The sequence below is a fragment of the Adiantum capillus-veneris genome, chromosome 14 (assembly GCF_014529385.1).
Source record: "Adiantum capillus-veneris isolate H3 chromosome 14, ASM1452938v2, whole genome shotgun sequence".
NCBI classification, from domain to species: Eukaryota; Viridiplantae; Streptophyta; class Polypodiopsida; order Polypodiales; family Pteridaceae; genus Adiantum; species Adiantum capillus-veneris.
Window position 1 is genome coordinate 25,979,053 of NC_140944.1, and position 18,323 is coordinate 25,997,375.

Consider the following 18,323-nt stretch of genomic DNA (forward strand, 5'->3'; position numbering starts at 1 on the left):
CAATTTTGAGCAGAGAGGCCGCTTGCAAACCAAAGCTCTTCTTCTTTCCAAAAGATAAGTCAATAATGATGTTCAAACTAAGGATTTCTTATCTTTATACCTAGGGCTTTCAAAAATGACCAATGGCTGACTACTTGGGCATTGCATACATGATCAAATGTTACATCTCAAAGTTTTACAGCTTTTAGATCATAGTACATGGCTCATTTACATGGTCTCCCGAAAAAATAAGATACAACATATTAAAAATATGGCTTCGACAAGGTGTGTCCGACTAGGAGGGTGCACGTCAACTGCATCGGCTAAACAATCCTGTATATTTAGTTTAGATCACCACCCCCACATATCTGATTGTTGAAAATACTTGATCAAGAACATGTCTAGCCAAGTTTATTTCTTTTTTGAATGTTGTTGTGTAGCTCTTGATATAAAACCTATCATTGCGAGTTATTCTTCATGTGGATGAGGCAAAGAACTTATAGGTTGTCATAACATAGTATGATACATCTTAATATTTATAGTAGTGTCAATATTCAAGGTTCATGTCTAGGATTTTGCATCTTATACTTAAATTACTACAAGGTATATTTCACATGGGAAGGGCAAAGAACTTCTATATTGTTTTTGGGGGCCTCTCTCTAAATACTCGCTTGAGACTTGGAGGCATACAACACTATGCAAGATCCTCACACAAACAAATTGGCGTTATTTTTAAAAAGAAATTCCTTTGACTTGTCTACAATATGGCATGAATATCGTCATTAGCAATGGTCTTTCTCCAAAAATATAAGACATAGAATTCTAATTTCTTTCTTACATGAATAAACTTTTGGACATTCAAATGTGAAAAGTTATTAATACTCTTGCTACATTCGCTAACAGTGAGGCTATGTGAAAGGTTTCATAATTATGTTACTAACTACAATGAAGCACGCATGATCATGAGGTTAGTACAAACTATCACTTTGCCCTCATAAAATCAGCAAGCGATGAACGAACACACTAGAATAGTGCCCAACATGGGCATTGTAGAAAATTATGTTGAGTTTGGTAGTGCCCAACATGGGCATTGTGGAAAATGATGTTGAGCTTGGTATTGCTTTGGTCGACCTATATGCCAAATGTGGTAGTTTATTGAAAACACCAAAGGTGCTTGATGAAGTCCTTGACTTGAATGGCATTTCTTTGTGCATTGAGTGCGGGATATGCCCAACAAGAGCGAGGGTAGGAAGTTGTGGGCCCCTTCTCTCCTGATGCAATCACCTTCACTAGAACCTTGAATGGATTCCACATTATAGTAGAGTTGACGTTGGTGAAAATACTCATAATGAGATTTTTATTCAAAGGCTTTCAAAAGATGTAATCAATGATGTTTCTTTGGTTGACACGAAAAGCAAAAGTGTTGCCCTTGTAAAGGCAAACGATTTTCTTGAGAAGCCTCATGTCCTTACTAGAATGTACTGATTGTTTTGTATGCACAACGTGGGTAGCACTTTTAAGCTCATGAAAAGATAATTCCAAATTTAATCTATGGAATGGATTTTTTTGGGCGATATATGCATCAATGACAAATCATGCCAGGCAATGCTTAGGGCAACATGAATGCCAATTGTGGTGCATTTGTTGTGCGCAATGCGCTCTCTTGGAAATGCATGGATCATGGAATATTTTGTCGTGTTGGCAATGCTTTGGCCAACATATACATACAATGTAGTCTACTTTTGAAAGCATACAAAATTTCAAAATATCTTTCTATCTTTGATGTTTTTTCTTAAGCTACATCCATTGTAAGATATGGCTAAAAGAGTTCTCATTCGATGGGATCGGTGATAGTTTCATTTAGAATACATTTGTCTTTATGCAACAAGTTGGGCAAACAAAGTTATTACTTGATTATTAGTTTCTTTTGAGAGATGTCATAATGCTTAGCAATACTTTGATTAACAAACACCAAGTGTGATGTTCATGGTGTCTTTGCTCAAGGGAATGACATCATTGAAAAATATGCCAAGACATGCCCACACCACAACGTTTCGACGTTTGGTGAATATAAAGCAAGGGTTTCTTCTTAGGTCTAGCCTCTTCAACCACGCTTCTAGCGAAGAATGCCAAGCCCTAATAGTTGATCTTTTTGGGCATTCCATGTGAAGGCTACACATGATGGAAAGACAAGGGGCCTTACAAAGACAATTTAACAAAGCTAGAGTACAACATATTACAAGTGTGGTAGCTCATGTCCAAAGTGTTAGCAGAAAAATACACTTGCGATCAATGAGGAAAATTCTCTCTAAAATTTAAGGTAGTCACTTCTTATTGAATCCCTTGAATCCCAAAAAAGTGACCCTCTAATATTGGAGGAGTAGAATATGATGACCCTCCAATGTCGGAGGAGGAGCATATCATTGCCCTTCAACACTTGAGGAGAAAACAAGTATACATAAGAAGGACATGTTCCCTACGATTTATAAACATTGGTGAGGATGGTGTCACCTCATTGCCATATGTATGTTTGGGTTTTTTTTGAAAGCACACCAATGTGAGCACATAATGCATTTCTCATTATAGAAAGAAAACCTATACAAATTTTTATTGCTATCGATCTTTGCTAGCTCTTAATTTCTCCATTCTTGCAAGTTTTGGACAATAAAAAACGTTGTCAAAATGCTTGGGATAACCCTACAACACTTATTTATAGTAGCAACTCTTGCCAGTGATTACAACAATCTCGATTTCCTCACAACCTTCATGAGTAAGAAGAAGAAGAGAAGAGACAAAGAAGAAGAGAAGAAGATCAAATTCAACAAGGTATTCCCATCTGTCTTATTTTTCTTTAAAATTTCTTTTCTTAGTTAAAGTTCAAGGTGGTTTGATATATATTGAAATAGGCTTTGTTAGGCTACATCCTGCAACTTCTAAGGCTCTTTTTGCTTTTCATCTACATGATATAACAGTTTGAAAACTTGAAGTCCCATGTTTTCTTGTAAGCTATAATAGCACCATATTATTTATGGTTGCCAAGAATGTACTCTAGATAAGAGGAAATAAAAAAGGAGAAAGCAATCAACTGCTGGGCCATCCAGGAACACCACTTAGATGCCCATAGCAAGAGAAAGAAGGTGCTAGGAAAGAAATTAGTATTCTATGGAGAAGGAAGTAATGGTTTTAGTGGCATCCTCAGCATTGTGGACAGAGAATTGGAGCCAAAGTTGGTTCTTAACCACCCATCCGGCAGAATCCTAGGGATTAGAATCAAATGGGCAGGACATCCTTACACCATTGTGAATGTGTATGGCCCCTGCAATGCAAAAGATAGAGCCAAACTATGGATGCATCTTAGAGATACTCCTGTTGAAGGTGAGTGGTTGTTGGTTGGCGACTTCAATATGGTAGAAAAGAGCAGGGATAGAACAGGATCCTCCAGTATGCTGGCTGGCTCAAAAAGGTCTTAATGGAAAAGTTTGTGCAAAGAATGGGCGATGATCGACTTATGGGAAATCGGCCCATGGAACAGCACGCCTGGGTTCACCTACACAAGCCTCCAGTATGCCTGCACTGCCTTCAGGCTGGACATATGCTATTTCTCACACCAAGCTGACTGGATACCGTCATTGATGGAGATGAAGGTAGTCCCAACAAAAAGCCTTTCGGATCACATACCTCTGCACATACATTCTTTGAAGAATACAGGGGAGGAGCAGACCCAAAGAGGTGGAAAAAAAGTGTTAGTAACAGGGGCACACCTATTCAAAGACCCTCTTTTCAGGAATCTAACCAAGAAAGCACTAGGTAAGCTCAGAAAAGATGTCAACCTCAACAAACACAATGCGTGGGACCTCTTTGCTCAGAGCATCCAGAAAGCAATCAAAACCTCGGGCCCTCGAATCAAGAAAGTTAGGGAGGTACACCTTTTGCATCTTACAGCGGAGGTACAATTTCTTACCTCCAAAAAAGCCAATGGGCTTGCTACTACTGAGGATGAGCACAAATGATGGCTCGAAGCCAAATCTAACCTTGCTAATGAGAAGTTAGAAGATATAAAAAAGGCAAGGCTTCTCTCCAAGGAGACTACCCTTCAACCTGAAGCCTCTAATCAAGCTCATTTTTTTAGGGCTTTAAAAATCAAGAAGAGCCGAGGCCACGTCCGCTTGCTCGATGATGAGAAAGGGACATCAGTTCATAACCAGGATGAGATGGCTGGTCTGATGCTGAGCTATCTTAGTCAAATCATTGGACGGCCAGAGATCCAGTCCCAAGAAGTGGAAGAAGCCAAAGGGTCCTTACTTCAAAGTGTCAAGAAGAAGATCCCCCACTCAGAAGCTAATTTCTTGGAAAGGGAATTTTCTGAAGATGAAGGTTCACTAGCATTGCAAGCCCTTGGCAAGGAAAAGTCCCCTGGTTGGGATGGGATGACGGTGGAATTCTATAGAGAATTTTGGGATGATTTCAAGGTCCCAATCACAAGGTTGGCCAATAAAGCCATTGTCGAAGGGTCGTTGGAGATAAGTGTAAAGAGAGGGCTTATCAAATCCATCCCCAAATAGATTTGTTGTTATCAACCGAAACACTGGTGCCCTATAACGATGATGTCACTTGCCTACAAAATTATTACTAAAGTTGTTGCCCTCAGACTAGCCCCCTTACTAACCAAGATCATCTCTCCCTATCAACATGGGTTAATCAAAGGAAGGTCCATTTACGATAACATCTTGGCAGCAATGGTGGGCATCAAGTAAGCAACTGTCACAAAGCAAGAGTGTGTACTGCTACAGGACATGGATAAGGCTTATGACATAATAACATGTATATATATAGAAGCCGTCATGGAAGCTCTGGGATTTGGGCCACGCCTATGTCATCTGGTAAGTGTACTGGGAGTTGGAAGCCAGTCAGAGCTCCTATTCAACGATAGAATTGTGGGCTCTTTTGAGGTCAAAAGTTCTATTAAGCAGGGATGCCCTCTGCCCCCTTTCTTTTTGCCATAGGATCACATCCTTTAATCACGACGCTCGAAGCTAGTGTGGAACGAGGGGAGTGGCAAGGCTTGGCGTTGCCAAGAAATAGCCAACTCCTAGCAAAACTTTTTGCAGACGACTCTCTCTCTTCTTGAAGGTGTGCCCCTAGGTCATCAGGAAAGCTGTGGAGATTGTACAAATATTCTCAGTAGCTTCGGGGTCCCATTGTAATATAGAGAAGTCAAGGCTGATCTCCCTATCGGAAAATGACTCATTTGATCCTTTTGACTGGTTGGGGGAGATTGTCACAAAAGGGAATATTTTCAGACATCTGAGGGCCCCCTTGGGGGTGGACGTAACTCACAAGCAAAGATTTGAGTGGGTGCTTGAAAAAATCAAAACAAAAATAAGTAGGTGGGAGTATGCTCTTCTCCCATTCCCAAGTCGGATAAAAGTGATAAATGCCTTTATGATTCCTTATATTGCCTTCACTAGCCCACTTCTCAAGATGGCTAAGTGTCACTGGAAAGAGTTCTTAAAACCAGTGAAAAGGTTTTTATGGAAAAACAACACAAAATCCTCCAGGCCATGGCAATGGGCCTGTTGGGAATAAGTTGCTCGGCCAGGGAATCAAGGAGTACTTGGAATTCTGAACCCCGTGGCCCATGCAGAAGCTTGTTGCACCAAATTTGTTGTTTTCTTGGCTAAACAGGATCAAGTTTGGGCTGTCATGATCAAAGATATGATAGAAGAAGCTAAACTTGGCTCGAAATGTGGAAAGTGGAGAGGGGTGGAGGTTCATGACAAGTTGTTAGCCCCGACGTGGACTACCCTAAGATTGAGGGGCAGCTCAGGAGAATTGGTAAGAAAGTGCAATAGAGCAGCAGGAGTCTTAAAGTGGGGGGGAAAAACCAGATACTTCAAGAACTCCATCTTGCATTGGTCCCACTGGCTTTCCAAAGTTGTAAATACGCCACAAATTCCCTATTGGATAGAGACAGTCAGGAAGATGAATAATAAGGGTCTGAATTGATTGGGGGCACTTCTGGGACAGTGACAACAAGAGTTGGAAAACCGTTGACCTTCTGGTTACCCAGTACCAACTGAATAGCTTAGAGGTCTTGGTGGTCCACAAAGTGAGGAAAGAGCTTGACAATATAGTGATGCCTATCTGTGATTCGGAGTTTGACTGGAATGCCTCGAAATGTCCCGGAAGCAGTCTCTTATGGAAACCCCATCCTAAAGACATTTACCATACAATGATGCATAAGAAGAATTGGTCTAGCCCCCTTAACAAGATATGGAAAAAACAATGGCTGGAGGAAAGGTGGGAGCAAGTAATGGAGAAAATCTGGAAGCCAAAGGTTCCGCAACACATGAAGGTATTTTTATGGAAGGTAATTTGGGGTTCTCTACCGACGGGGGTGAAGATTCAGGAAAGAGGGATTGGGTCAGATCGATGCTTGGGGTGCAGGTTGGCTAGTGAAGATCTGGCCCACCTCTTCATGGAATGCCCAACTATCAAAGGCCTCGCAGGGAAAATATGCAAGTGGGTCCAAAGAACATGGAAAATTGGTTTTTACAAGACTAATCTATTCCTTGGAGGGAAGAATAGGTGGTCATGCCATCCTCATCATCACTCAAATCGTCAGGTACTTCTTCTTACATAATGTATGGCAGACAAGGAACTGCCATGTGTTTGAAGGAGGTCTTGAGGTGGCAAGCTTCGCAGAAATTATACAAGAAAGCAAAGTGCTAATGTGGACGCTCGGGCGCAAGCAACACTCGGAGGATTGGTCTAGGACTAACTGGTGCCTTGTTGTCAGCAGAGGGTATGCCTAAGACGGGGGAAAATCTTGGCTATCGGTAATTAAAAGATCTCAGAAGAACATGGTAATGGACCTTATGTATCAAGGATAAGGGGGCAAGTTGGTTGGGATGGTTGCCCTAATAGCCGATGTAATTATGGTCCCTGGATGATGTCAGGGCTCAACACGAGCATGACAAGACCTTGTAACTATTTGGGTTGATTAATATAATTCACTCACAACTGTGAGTTTTGATTTTTTTTTAAAAAGAGAGGAAACAACTAAAAAAAGTACTAAAGTTTGGATGTCATACAGACAACAATAATAATATAGTTCACGTGTTGATGATCAGTTACATTTGTAACCCTTCTTAAAGAATATTAATAACTTATGCGGTCCACGTCACTGTCTCTAAAGTAAATGTACTTCTCTCATTAACTTATCAGAGTTGCATAATGACTTTTAAGTACCAACATATGAGTAGATTTGTATAGGCAATTTTTACTCTAGATGCTCGTCAACAAATTTGGCGCATATAATTAAAATAGCATATGACATCTCCATGCATGAAAGCTACAGATGTTGGGAATGGGCTTCGTCCTATGATCCTAAACTTCTTTGTGAGCCTCTCCTTGGGAGCGTGATGAATTTCACCCATATGATGTACCTCTTGTCTATTAGGTAGTCTAGGTGGCAAAAACCATGTGATAGCATGAGAAAAGGGTGCCCTAGGGGTATATGGACCCATGAGGGGAACTTCTAGGTCATGAGCATTCCCCTAGAGATAGCATAGACCACCCAAAACCCTCTAAAAGTGTGGATATGAGTTTGCAACGTGTCTTGGTGGATTTGGAAGCTTTGTATGAAGTCATTATTGATGTTCGAGAAGATGCCTTGGCTAGCTCTATATAAAGAGCCCTCTTGTAGTTGTTTTGAAGCAAGCAATGAAGCAATCAAATAAGCATTTTGTGTCTATACTCCACTCCAACTCTATTGTGAAATCATTGTGTGCTTAAGTGTCAATTAGCATGCCATTACCATGAATGCTTCTCTCTCGTATCTTCCCTAATTCCATCAAGTGGTATCAGAGCCTATGATTACTCCTATGCCATTAGTAAATCAACACCTCCCATGCCTAATTAGTGATCCATTAGCTAGATTGAGCATGTTCTTGGGTTAGAGTCCTTTGAGCTACTACTCAATAGCTAATTGGATGCCTAGTTAACATCAAGGATAATTAGAATGCAATTTAGAACTTGCATTAGCACTTGGCCTTTCATAAGTAGTAATTAATTAATCACTGGCTTAACCTTTTAGCTTGCCTTTTTGTGTTTTAGTTGTTTGAATAATAGCCTCATTTTGATTGAGTGACTGGATGCTCTCATAGTCTCTCTTGCAAGCTTTTAATGAGCCTTTGATCTCGTTATTTGGAGTTCATTTGCCCTTTCAAATCTCTCCTCCAAAGTCGGGCCTGCAGACTGTGTGTGTAGCTCTGTTGGACTGAGCTTATGTTGGCTATTTTTTGGAGATTCCATGTGTAAGCCCTTTGGCTTTAGTGGTTAGCTCACTTATTGTAGTGTGCTGGCCCATGGAGTTTTGAGCTCCAATCCCATGCTCCTAGTTTAGAGTGTAGCTCACGGGAAGACTCCAAATTGTATTGCAATCGTCAGGCAGGTCCGCTACCGGCACACTTGTTTGCAGCATGACCAAATGCCAAAGCCACTAAATACCAATATTCAAGTTGTTGGCTCTGCAAGGGATCAGTCTCGAACTGCTCTTCGTTCGAGGCTCTCACCCAAGCTTTTCTTTCATTAGCGAGCCTTCCCATGCTAGAGGGAGCCTTGCCTTCAAGCTACAAGACTCCAAGCACACTCATAAGGGGCAGTTCCCACAAGGTAGAAGCTAAATCCCTTTTTTGTGCAAAGACCTTACAAAGAGCATTCATGGAAGAATTAAGCAAGCTCAAAATCACTTACGGTGAAGAGGTGCTTCACATAAGGAAATTCTCTCAAGCTTGCAAAAGGATTTTAAGGCTTCAAAATCTTCAAAAGCATTCAAGAAGATTTCACATGACGATGATGGAGACTGAGCATTGTGAGTGGAACTTCAATCACATACAAGAATTCATCGACAACTTGAAGGAGCATAATAGGGATAAGATAATGAAGACCATAAAGGCTATTGACATGAAGATAAGGAGAATGAAGACATCAACAACCATGAAGCTAACATGAAGATCAACCACGACAATGACTATGAAGATGACGGCAAAAGCACCTGTTCAAGGGGAGGATACAAAGATGAATTTTGTTTGACGGGAGGATACCAAAATGAAGATAATGTAGTAGAGGGATGAAGATGAACGATCCACTACTCTACCCCAACTCTATTGTGCAATCATTGTGTGCTTAAGTGTCAATTAGCATGTCATTAACATGAATGCTTCTCTCTTATCCTCCCTTATCCCATCAACAAATTTTTAGAAGGTAGGGGTAGAAGAGGGAGATTCCCAACTCTGCCAATTTTGGCAGACTGAGTGCAGCGTTTGCTTACTCAAGCGGGTGGGGCAAAAAACCCTACCCATGTGAAAGTGTTGTAGCATAGCTTGTATAGCATGAGTGTCTGTGACTTGAATTGAATCGAAGTTGTATATCATGTGTGTCTGTAACTTGAAGTGAATTGAACCGTTCCTCCATAGTAATGTAACAATCATACTACCTGGAACATGGGACTTGAGTTGCCTTGAGCGTTTGGATGATGTGGTGAGACACGATTCACTTAAAAAATGCTCTACATAGTTTGGACCCACCAACAAGAGGGGACGAAACGAGATCCATGTGCTTTGCATCGAAATTTGCAATGCACGTCGATCCTTCGACCTTGCATGGATAGCACCAATAGGGTAACTAGTTGGCTACGGAGCAGAAAAAAAGCGGGCAGGAGGGGGATGTGTGTGTCAAGGAATCTTTCAACTATTGGTTTTTCTTTTAAGTTGCCAGTATGATACAAAAGCACAGCCAAAGAAATGTAGACGATCGTGTCATATTGGAGACCAGCAGAGGAAATGGTGAGAAGCTATTTCTGTATTTATGAGGAGAGAGAGAGAGAGAGAGAGAGAGAGAGAGAGAGAGAGAGAGAGAGAGAGAGAGAGAGAGCCTCCCCCAATGCACCTGGGCCTTTGCACCTCTAGTCGACCAAAACAGTGCCAAGATGACATTAAAGCTCTCACCCTTGCCAACGCCTTGCATAGATAAGCGTGGGCAAAATGATCGGTGATGCTGACAGGATATTCATCAACCACAAAAATTGAGAAAGAGTATTAATGTGTGCCAGAAATTGAAAGAGAGAGAGAGAGAGAGAGAGAGAGAGAGAGAGAGAGAGAGAAGAAGAAGAAGAGAATTTTACGTCGTAGGAAGGTATCCACAGATAGAGAGAGAGAGAAGAAGAAGAAGAAGAAGAAGAAGAAGAAGATTGTTTTAACATCATAGGAAACTATCCCAAGAGACCTTGAGGATCTATCCAACGAGGAGAGTTGAACTCAAGACCTGTTATTCAAGAGGGAAATGACATAACCAATCTACCACTTGGGTGATAGAAAGGTTATACCATTTTCCTCTTTTTATTAGCACCCACACCCACACCCACACCCACACACACACACACACACCCGAGAAGAAGATTAATTGTTTTAATGTTGTAGGAAACTATCCCAAGAGACCTTGAAGATCTATCCGACGAGTAGAGTTGAAAGAGAGAGAGAGAGAGAGAGAGAGAGAGAGAATCTCCCTAGATTCTCCTTTTCCCACTTGATTTAGAATTACTCGCTGCTATTTGATATATGAATGTACAGCAAAGGATCGGTACTCTGATCAGTTGTCATCACCTACCCGTGACGTTCAGATTGGATGAAAAATTAATACCACCTTAGGACGGCAGGCCTCTTGTACTCTTCGCATGGCATGTCTCAACACAGAAGAAGGTGATGACACCCTCCTTCACAACAACACGTGCCTTACAGTCATGGCGAAACCCTTTCTCCGGCTCCTGCCATTCTGCTTTCTGCTCGTTTTGCCTGCCGAAACTACTTTTTCGTCCTTTTTCCACGAGCCTTCTTCAGCACCAGTACTGATCCCCTTGCAGGGTTTGGTATTCATGGCAGGTGCCGCAGCTGTAGAGGATATTGTGGTTGCCAAGGATGAGAAATCTTCCCTGCAGCATACAAACATGCACGCACATGAACGCCCATCTGAGGCATACTCCAGTTGTAAAGAGTGCGATGGCCGTCGACAAGCTGCGGAGTTGGACTCTTTGATCTCTGTGGAGGCTTCATCAGCTCATACCTTTCATAATGTGAAAACCTTAGCTATGGAGGAGGTGAAAGGAAGTGACCAACACCACCAACACCTGCACCCTCAGACTTTCTTTGAGGTAAGTGCTCCTCTTGACCCTCCTCCTCACTCTCCCTGTGCTTCTCTTCAGGTTTTTAGTCATTCTTTTGCAAGTAGCTATGGCCTGCCCCCTGCAATGGCAGACTATACCCCACCTTCGGAGCATGAATGCAACAATCCTTCTCACTGGAGCCTCATTGTTCTCACATGGAGTGGGTCGTCGGTTGGGCGGCAGTTCGATCGCATTGCTGCTGTTTGGTTCGGAGGCGTGGAGTTTTTGCGCACATGCACAGCAGAACCAACCAAGCAAGGTATTATCTGGGAAGTTAAGAAGGACGTGACAAAATATGCATCTGTTCTTGCTAAGCCGCAGACCATCAGTGTTGAACTAGACAATCTTGTGACCGACAAATTTACAGGTGTTTTCGACATCAAACTCACCCTCCATTTTTTTTCTGGACATTCAAAATCCAGAGACCCACCTGCAGATTTAGTGCTACCCATGTCGTCACCATCCCCTCTACCCAATGGCCACTGGTTCCACATCACAAATGACTCTTACTCACCCAGCAAAAGCTTTTCTGTACCGGCCAATGTGCACAAAGCGGTGCTAGAAGTTTATGTATCTTTTCATGGCGATGATGAATTTTGGTATACGAATCCATCCAATGAGTATATCAGGAGAAACAACCTTACTGGGGTTGCTGGAAATGGGCCTTTTCGAGAAGTCCAAGCTCATCTGGATGGCCATCTTGTTGCCGCTATTTGGCCTTTCCCTGTTGTGTACACAGGAGGAGTCATCAATCTGTATTGGCGCCCTGCAGCAGCAATTGGAGCTTTCAACTTGCCCACTTATGAGTTTGACCTGACCCCTTTTGTAGGATCCCTTGTGAATCGGGAACAGCACACTGTCGATTTTAGAGTGGAAAATGCAATAGGTGAATGGCTCATTGATGGGTCCCTTCATCTCTGGTTGGATGAAAATGCGACACAAACCAGCGGTAGGTTAGTCAGTTACTCGGCACCCTCTTACACAATTTCTTCAAGATCGGACTTTGCAGGGCTAAATGGGTCATTGTATACAACGGCCAGCAGAAGTCTTTCATACTCGGGTGTCGTGCTTTCCTCAGCTGGAAATCGTTCTGTGTCATCTTCATATGCTCTTGAGTACAAAAATATCCAAGTCTATTCGAATAGTTCAGCTTTGCAAACAACGAGCCAAACAATTGGTACGAAGGGCGAAATCAAGGTGGAAGCTCCATCGAAGATGGTCGTCCTTCACAATTCATTTTACACATTTCCCCTTGATTTGTCATGCCTCTATTATGAGGGAGCTAATAGCTCTTTGGTATTTAACTGCAACTTCAGTCATGCATTCAACAAGCAGATATCAATTTTTACCAATGCCGGCAGCTCTTTCTCCCTTCTGAATAACAGCCAGCAAGGTCAGGGTGAGATAGTTGTTGTAAACAGCACTGTTGTGGCAGGGCTTGGGGCATTGCAGCAACAATATCATGCTGAGGGCAGCTATGGATGCTACAAAAGAATTATAAGGACTCGAAATTCCACGCTCTTGTATGATGACTCTAGCAAGTTATGCTCTGTATAAGTCTAGCAGCTAAAAATTTCAATCTGTTCTATGTTAAGTTTGTGCAGCAGTGCCAAAGGCAGCCATAACTGACATGCCAATTCTTACAAGTCGTGGCCTGTCTCCTCATGGCCGACATGATGCACATAGGTTTTGGACCGCAAAGAGATTTTCTATCATGTTTCCGATTTGTGAAGAGTAATTTCCTATGTGAATTTTTGTTTCCAGATTTTGGAGAAGTTAACCGCTTACGTTCTGGTTTTTATTTTGATTTCAAGAAGTCAAAAAAAAATCAGCTTCGCTTTTGGGATTTGTAGCAATGGCGTGTTTTTAATCCTGGGCTTTTGCATCTGTGCTTCCTTTTGCGTCTTTGCCCTTCTTGATTACCCTGAATCCAACCTAGAATTTTAGTTTGTGGTTCTCAATGGCGGAATGGTTGCAGCCATGCTTCCATAGCCTATGAGGGTTGAGATTATCGTCATCATCACTATCATCATGATGTTCTTCTTCCTCCATGTTCATTTGCAGGCCTTGATCTACAATTCCTCTTGATTGTGGCTCCCATATGGTTTATCACTATTCCTGGTAAACATTTACCTCTGCTTTCTTTGCGGAGTGTACCGTCCTATGTCATAAGCTTGTTATCCATCTTCTTTCAATTTCACAGAGTTTGTAATGTGATCAATGTATTCGCCCCTCATATTGCTCAGATACATGCTTCATTTTCACAGGTGATTAAAGGTAGTATGAAGCAGCTCTATAGAATCTATGGTGGCAATTAGTCACAACTTTGCACCAAGTCATTTTGTTATGTCAAGTCAAGGCTCTCTCCTCTGTCAAATTGGCTCGTAAAGCATGGATCCTTTTGGTCGCTGTGATCGCAAAACTGGATAATTGGTTGCTATACATGACGAGAACGTGTTTTGAGCTAGTGGTAAGCAATCTAGTGTGAGACTCTTTACATTGTTCTACCCTTTGTATTTGACAAGCACTTTACTAACTAAGCTAATTGCACTTTTTAAAGCTAATTGAACAAAGGTGGATAGATTTATCCATCTCGCTTTTGTGCCTGAGAGAGTGACGGGTGCAGTGAAGATCGCGGTGGTGTAATTACCTGCAGATGGTTGACAAGTGGGAGGGACATATTGTTCCTGTTTATGGTAAGGAAGTTGCTGGTTAAGAGCTCCACAAATTTGAGAATTTCTATTACCAGCCTTTGATTTGCTATTCTTCGACCGTTTTTTACGTGATAACACTGGTAGGTACAGTGCTGTCGACTTTTGTAGACATTTTCAAAGCTTCTTTGATTTGTGTTTTATCATGTTATCTTTTCTCAACTGATGCATGCAATTGCTTTATTCAGCCATGACACCATTCAAGGTATTTCTGGGGTTCATTGTACAAGTAAAAGCCCGAAGGGTTGTTTGGTGAGGCTTTACATTTTATGAAGGTTTGACATTAGAGTAGTAGACTCAAGAACACAATTTTTTGCTGGTGACTGCAGTGTTAATCGAATGGATACAATCGTATCTAGCTTAAGATATGATGATTTTGAAGTTCTTCCAATCCAAAGCAACCTTTAAACAGAATTGCTCAAAGCTGCGTGAACTTTATAGGACGAGGACAGTCTTCACCTAGCTGATGAGTATGGGAAATGCTCTAATTTATGTGTATGCCTTTTAAGAAGCTTACGTTCTCTGCCACAATTAGAGTTCTGTGGAGAGCTTATATAGCTTTGTCAGCAGACGGTTTGAGCGCGCGCACACACACACACACACACACACACACACACACACACACACACACACACAGAGCTTTCATCGTCTCAGGTAGTGGCCATGAGACGCATAGTTATCAAGTACTTTTTGAAATAACTGTCTCATGAATGGTCACACCGTGCACTGGTTATTTGTCTTATATGCAACTATACAAGGTCTTTGATAACTATGCCTATTTTGGCATAGTTGCATCAGTAAGATTTTATTGTGATAACTATGCTGGAGTGACCTCATCCTTGATGATTCAAGTATGTGTGTAGTTATCAGCCATGGGAGAGATTATTGAGGGCTTTTCCAAGGAATACACTTAGCTATACTAGAAGGCTTTCATGATTGATACGCGTCGATGGATTCCCTATCATCCTTCATCTTCATACTTAAAACTCCTTGTATCGATCATTCTTAGCGTTGGCCTTCATTGTGAGGGTACGACTCTCGCTTTGGATTTGGCTTCATTCACGGTGCACATGCTCCATATTTCAAGGATTGGAGCTGTTTGATAGGTTGTGTGTTCTTTCAACACTTTTAATCGCTTTCCATAACTCATTTGGCCAGTGCTCTTCTACCTTTGGGATAGGTGCTATTGGATACAATCTGTTCTGATCTTTGGTATTTGCAACCACACGTTCGTCAATTTGAGTTTTCGATCCAATCGCGGTTTGTGGTTGTTCGCTAAGTTATATATTCAACTCGTTAATTTTTGTGGTTGAGTTTCTATCCCCATGTTTCTTTGTGGATCCGATTCCATTTCCGTTTTGAGGGGTTATTTCATAGGTTTTGTCCTTTGGCACTTCAAAATCAACTATTCGTCTTTTTATTCTATTGTGAGGGTTGGCATGACATCATTACGGCTTGCGTTGTTTCTATGAGATTTTTGCACATTTTCCACTTCTGTTCCTCAACTTTTGCACATGGATAAATCATCCATCTTTCCTCGTGTCTGGTTGGATTTGAGTTTAACCTCATAGAGCCTTTAGAATAGCATTTAATGGTTCGATGACTTTGTCTACAAGTATTGATTTTCTTGAGCTGATTAAAGGGGGTTTGTTTTGTTGTACTATGGAAGCTCTTTTTTTCTTATGTTCTTTGAGTTGCTCTCGAGCTTGAAAAAGCTTTGCTCCAATGATTTTTTGTTTGCGCTTTTGTTTGGCTTTCAACTCGTTCCTTTTAGCTCTCTAAAACTTATGCTGACTTCTAATGAATTTGGCATCAATTTTGAAACGCAGTTTGTCTCTCTTGATTACTCTTTTCATTCATGACTTCTTGAACTACTTGAGCTCTTGTTACCACGTTGATTGGAGCAACTTTTTTGGGTATTTGATCCACTTCAACTAAGTAGAATTTCTATCATGTTCATTGGTGTCATCCTCCCTCTATCAAGATTTATAGGGCAATCCTAAATGAGATGTGTCATGGAAAACTTTGGACAAAATCCAAACATTGTCATTGTTTTTTTAACGGACAATTTATAGGCCAATGATTACATGCACACAACTTGTTCCTTTTTGTTGCGGTTACGGTGGTGCTTGATTAGTTGGAGGTGGGTTATACGGCCACTCTTTGATATGGTCACGGTTGTTGTCACACTCATTTGTCTCATGGTTTATCGATTTTTGTATCTCAGTTATTGTGGCACATTTGTATTTAATGGATGTGGTTGACTATATCTAATATCAATTGTACTTTGATATGGGATGGAAGTTGGAGATAATATACCTGGTCATTGGTAATAAAAGAGGGTCCATAATATTTGCCACTTAACTTCTTATACCTCCCACCAATGGATAGTTGACCAAACTTTGGCTTCACTCAAAGAGATACCATATCTCCTTTCTGAGTCTCTAGCTCCAGTTCAAGCCTATGGAGCTCTTTTGTCGGTCTTGAGTTGCTTTGATGTTCAGGCCTATGAGAACAGTCTATTGTTGTATCTCTTCAAGAATCTCCTTTGGGGCTTAAAATCTGAAAGGGGGACATGAACTTAATGATTCTCACCCATAAATAGCTTAAAAAGTGGCATACCTATGGTGCATTGACGAGAGGCATTATATGCAAACTCCATGAAGCAAAGGTATTGTCTTGACTTGGAAGGTTGGTGCACGCAATACGTTTGTAAGATGTCCTCTATTACTTACGTAGTTAGTTCATCTAACCTTCCAATTGAGGGTAAAGCAGTGCTAAAAGACAAATTGATCCTAGTTGATATATGATCCATTGAAAATTAGGTATAAGTTTAGCATCACGATCTTCAATGATTTGTTGAGGTAAATTATGATACATGAAAACGTCTCTCATGAGAACATAGGCTTTATCTCTTGCCATGTAGGTTGTTTTTGGTGAGAATAGGTGACCAGCTTTTGTAAGCATGTTCATCTATTACCATATAAATAGAATCATGTCCAAGAGACGTCGATAGTGTAAAGCCTTGGGTGACTAGACCTTAGGATCTTCTTTCCAACCTCCCAACATAAAGGCAGGCTCCTAGCCTCTTGCCCTAGACGGATTCCCTTGTCCACATTGCTTAGTTTGGCCTCTGGCCCAGTCCGTGACTCCTTGGCCTTGCCCTTGTCCTAACATTACTCCTCCCTTAAGGAAGAGTTTTCGTCCTCGAAAACAAAAGTGGAAAACTTCTTCTTAAGAGCACTAATATTTCCCCAAGTGGCACCTTCCTCAGGACGATCGTTCCACTTGATTAAAGCTTGTCAATGTACCTGATGACGCATACGTAAATCATGATAGTCAAGAATTCGTTCAGGTTTATGCGGTAGGGTAGGAGGTTCAACGAAATCGACAAGAATCTGTTGGTCAATGACATGGTCGTCCCCATATAATCTCTTACGTAAACGACTTACATGAAACACCGGATGGATACGAGAATGTGTAGGTAACGATAGTTTATAGGCACAATCACCAACTCGTTTGAGCATTTTGAAAGGCCCACAATATCTTGGAGATAATTTAGGTGTTGGCCTAGTTTTCAGACTTTTTGAATGCTCTGGCACACGTAAAAATACTTCCTCCCCTTTCTCAAAGGTAACTTGCCGACGTTTCTCATCAGCGTACTTCTTATACCGATCCTGTGCTTGTTGGACGTTCTGACGAGCGAGTTTCAGCATATCCATATGGTCTTGGAAAAAATCCTTAGCCTGTTGGAGTTTTTCAGTTGCCAACCCCACCGTAACAGGTGACCTAGGTTAAAAACCATACATGAGCATGGAAGGACTAAATCTAGTCGTGACATGTTTAGCACTGTTGTAAGCAAACTCAAGAAGAGGTAGATATTCTTGCCTGACTGTTTGTTTCTTGCTAACGTATGCGCGTAGCATATCCTCTAACACTTGGTTAACTCGTTCAATTTGACCATTCGTCTCTAGATGATCGGCTGTACTGAGGTTGAGTTGTGTACCCAATCGTTTAAACACAGCCCTCCAAAAATGACTGTTAAACTTGGGATCACGATCACTCACAATGTTACTTGGCAAGTCATACAACTTGTATAGATTTTCCACAGATAACTAGGCTAATTTTGGAGTCTTAATCGTTGATTTGGTTGGAATAAACTTACATAGTTTAGTCAACCGGTCTACGACCACCCATACTGAATCATGACCTCGTACAGTGGTTGGTAAACCCACAATAAAATCCATAGAGATACTTTCCCATTTCTCATCGGGAATCTCCAAAGGATGTAAGTGTCCACCTACCTTCAGGCGCTCTGCTTTGTTAACTTGACATTTTTGGCAAAGCAAGACATAATCTTGAACAAAGCCATGTAAATGTGGCTAGTAAAACTGTCGTCGTACCAGAGCATA

The 18,323-nt window shown here is 41.4% G+C and overlaps 2 protein-coding genes across 3 annotated transcripts; both read left to right on the forward strand.

Moving 5' to 3' along the window:
- Positions 1-10,601: 10,601 nt before the first annotated feature.
- LOC147442122 (peptide-N4-(N-acetyl-beta-glucosaminyl)asparagine amidase A-like) lies at positions 10,602-12,963 on the forward strand. Of its 2 annotated transcripts, none has more exons than XM_086528414.1 (2): positions 10,602-10,739; positions 10,901-12,963. In XM_086528414.1, exon 2 carries the CDS (start codon positions 10,913-10,915, stop codon positions 12,755-12,757), a length of 1,845 nt encoding a protein of 614 aa, XP_086384540.1. In that variant the 5' UTR covers positions 10,602-10,739; positions 10,901-10,912; the 3' UTR covers positions 12,758-12,963. The 2 variants fall into 2 exon arrangements, with proteins under 2 accessions (XP_086384540.1, XP_086384539.1); XM_086528413.1 differs by having other exon boundaries at positions 10,635-11,459; positions 11,568-12,963.
- On the forward strand, positions 11,052-15,009 carry LOC147442123 (uncharacterized). Its single transcript, XM_086528415.1, has 6 exons — positions 11,052-11,188; positions 13,265-13,321; positions 13,468-13,670; positions 13,761-13,896; positions 14,100-14,163; positions 14,241-15,009. The coding sequence occupies exons 4-6, from the start codon at positions 13,857-13,859 to the stop codon at positions 14,317-14,319; spliced, it is 183 nt and encodes a 60-aa protein (XP_086384541.1). The 5' UTR covers positions 11,052-11,188; positions 13,265-13,321; positions 13,468-13,670; positions 13,761-13,856; the 3' UTR covers positions 14,320-15,009.
- Positions 15,010-18,323: the final 3,314 nt, after the last annotated feature.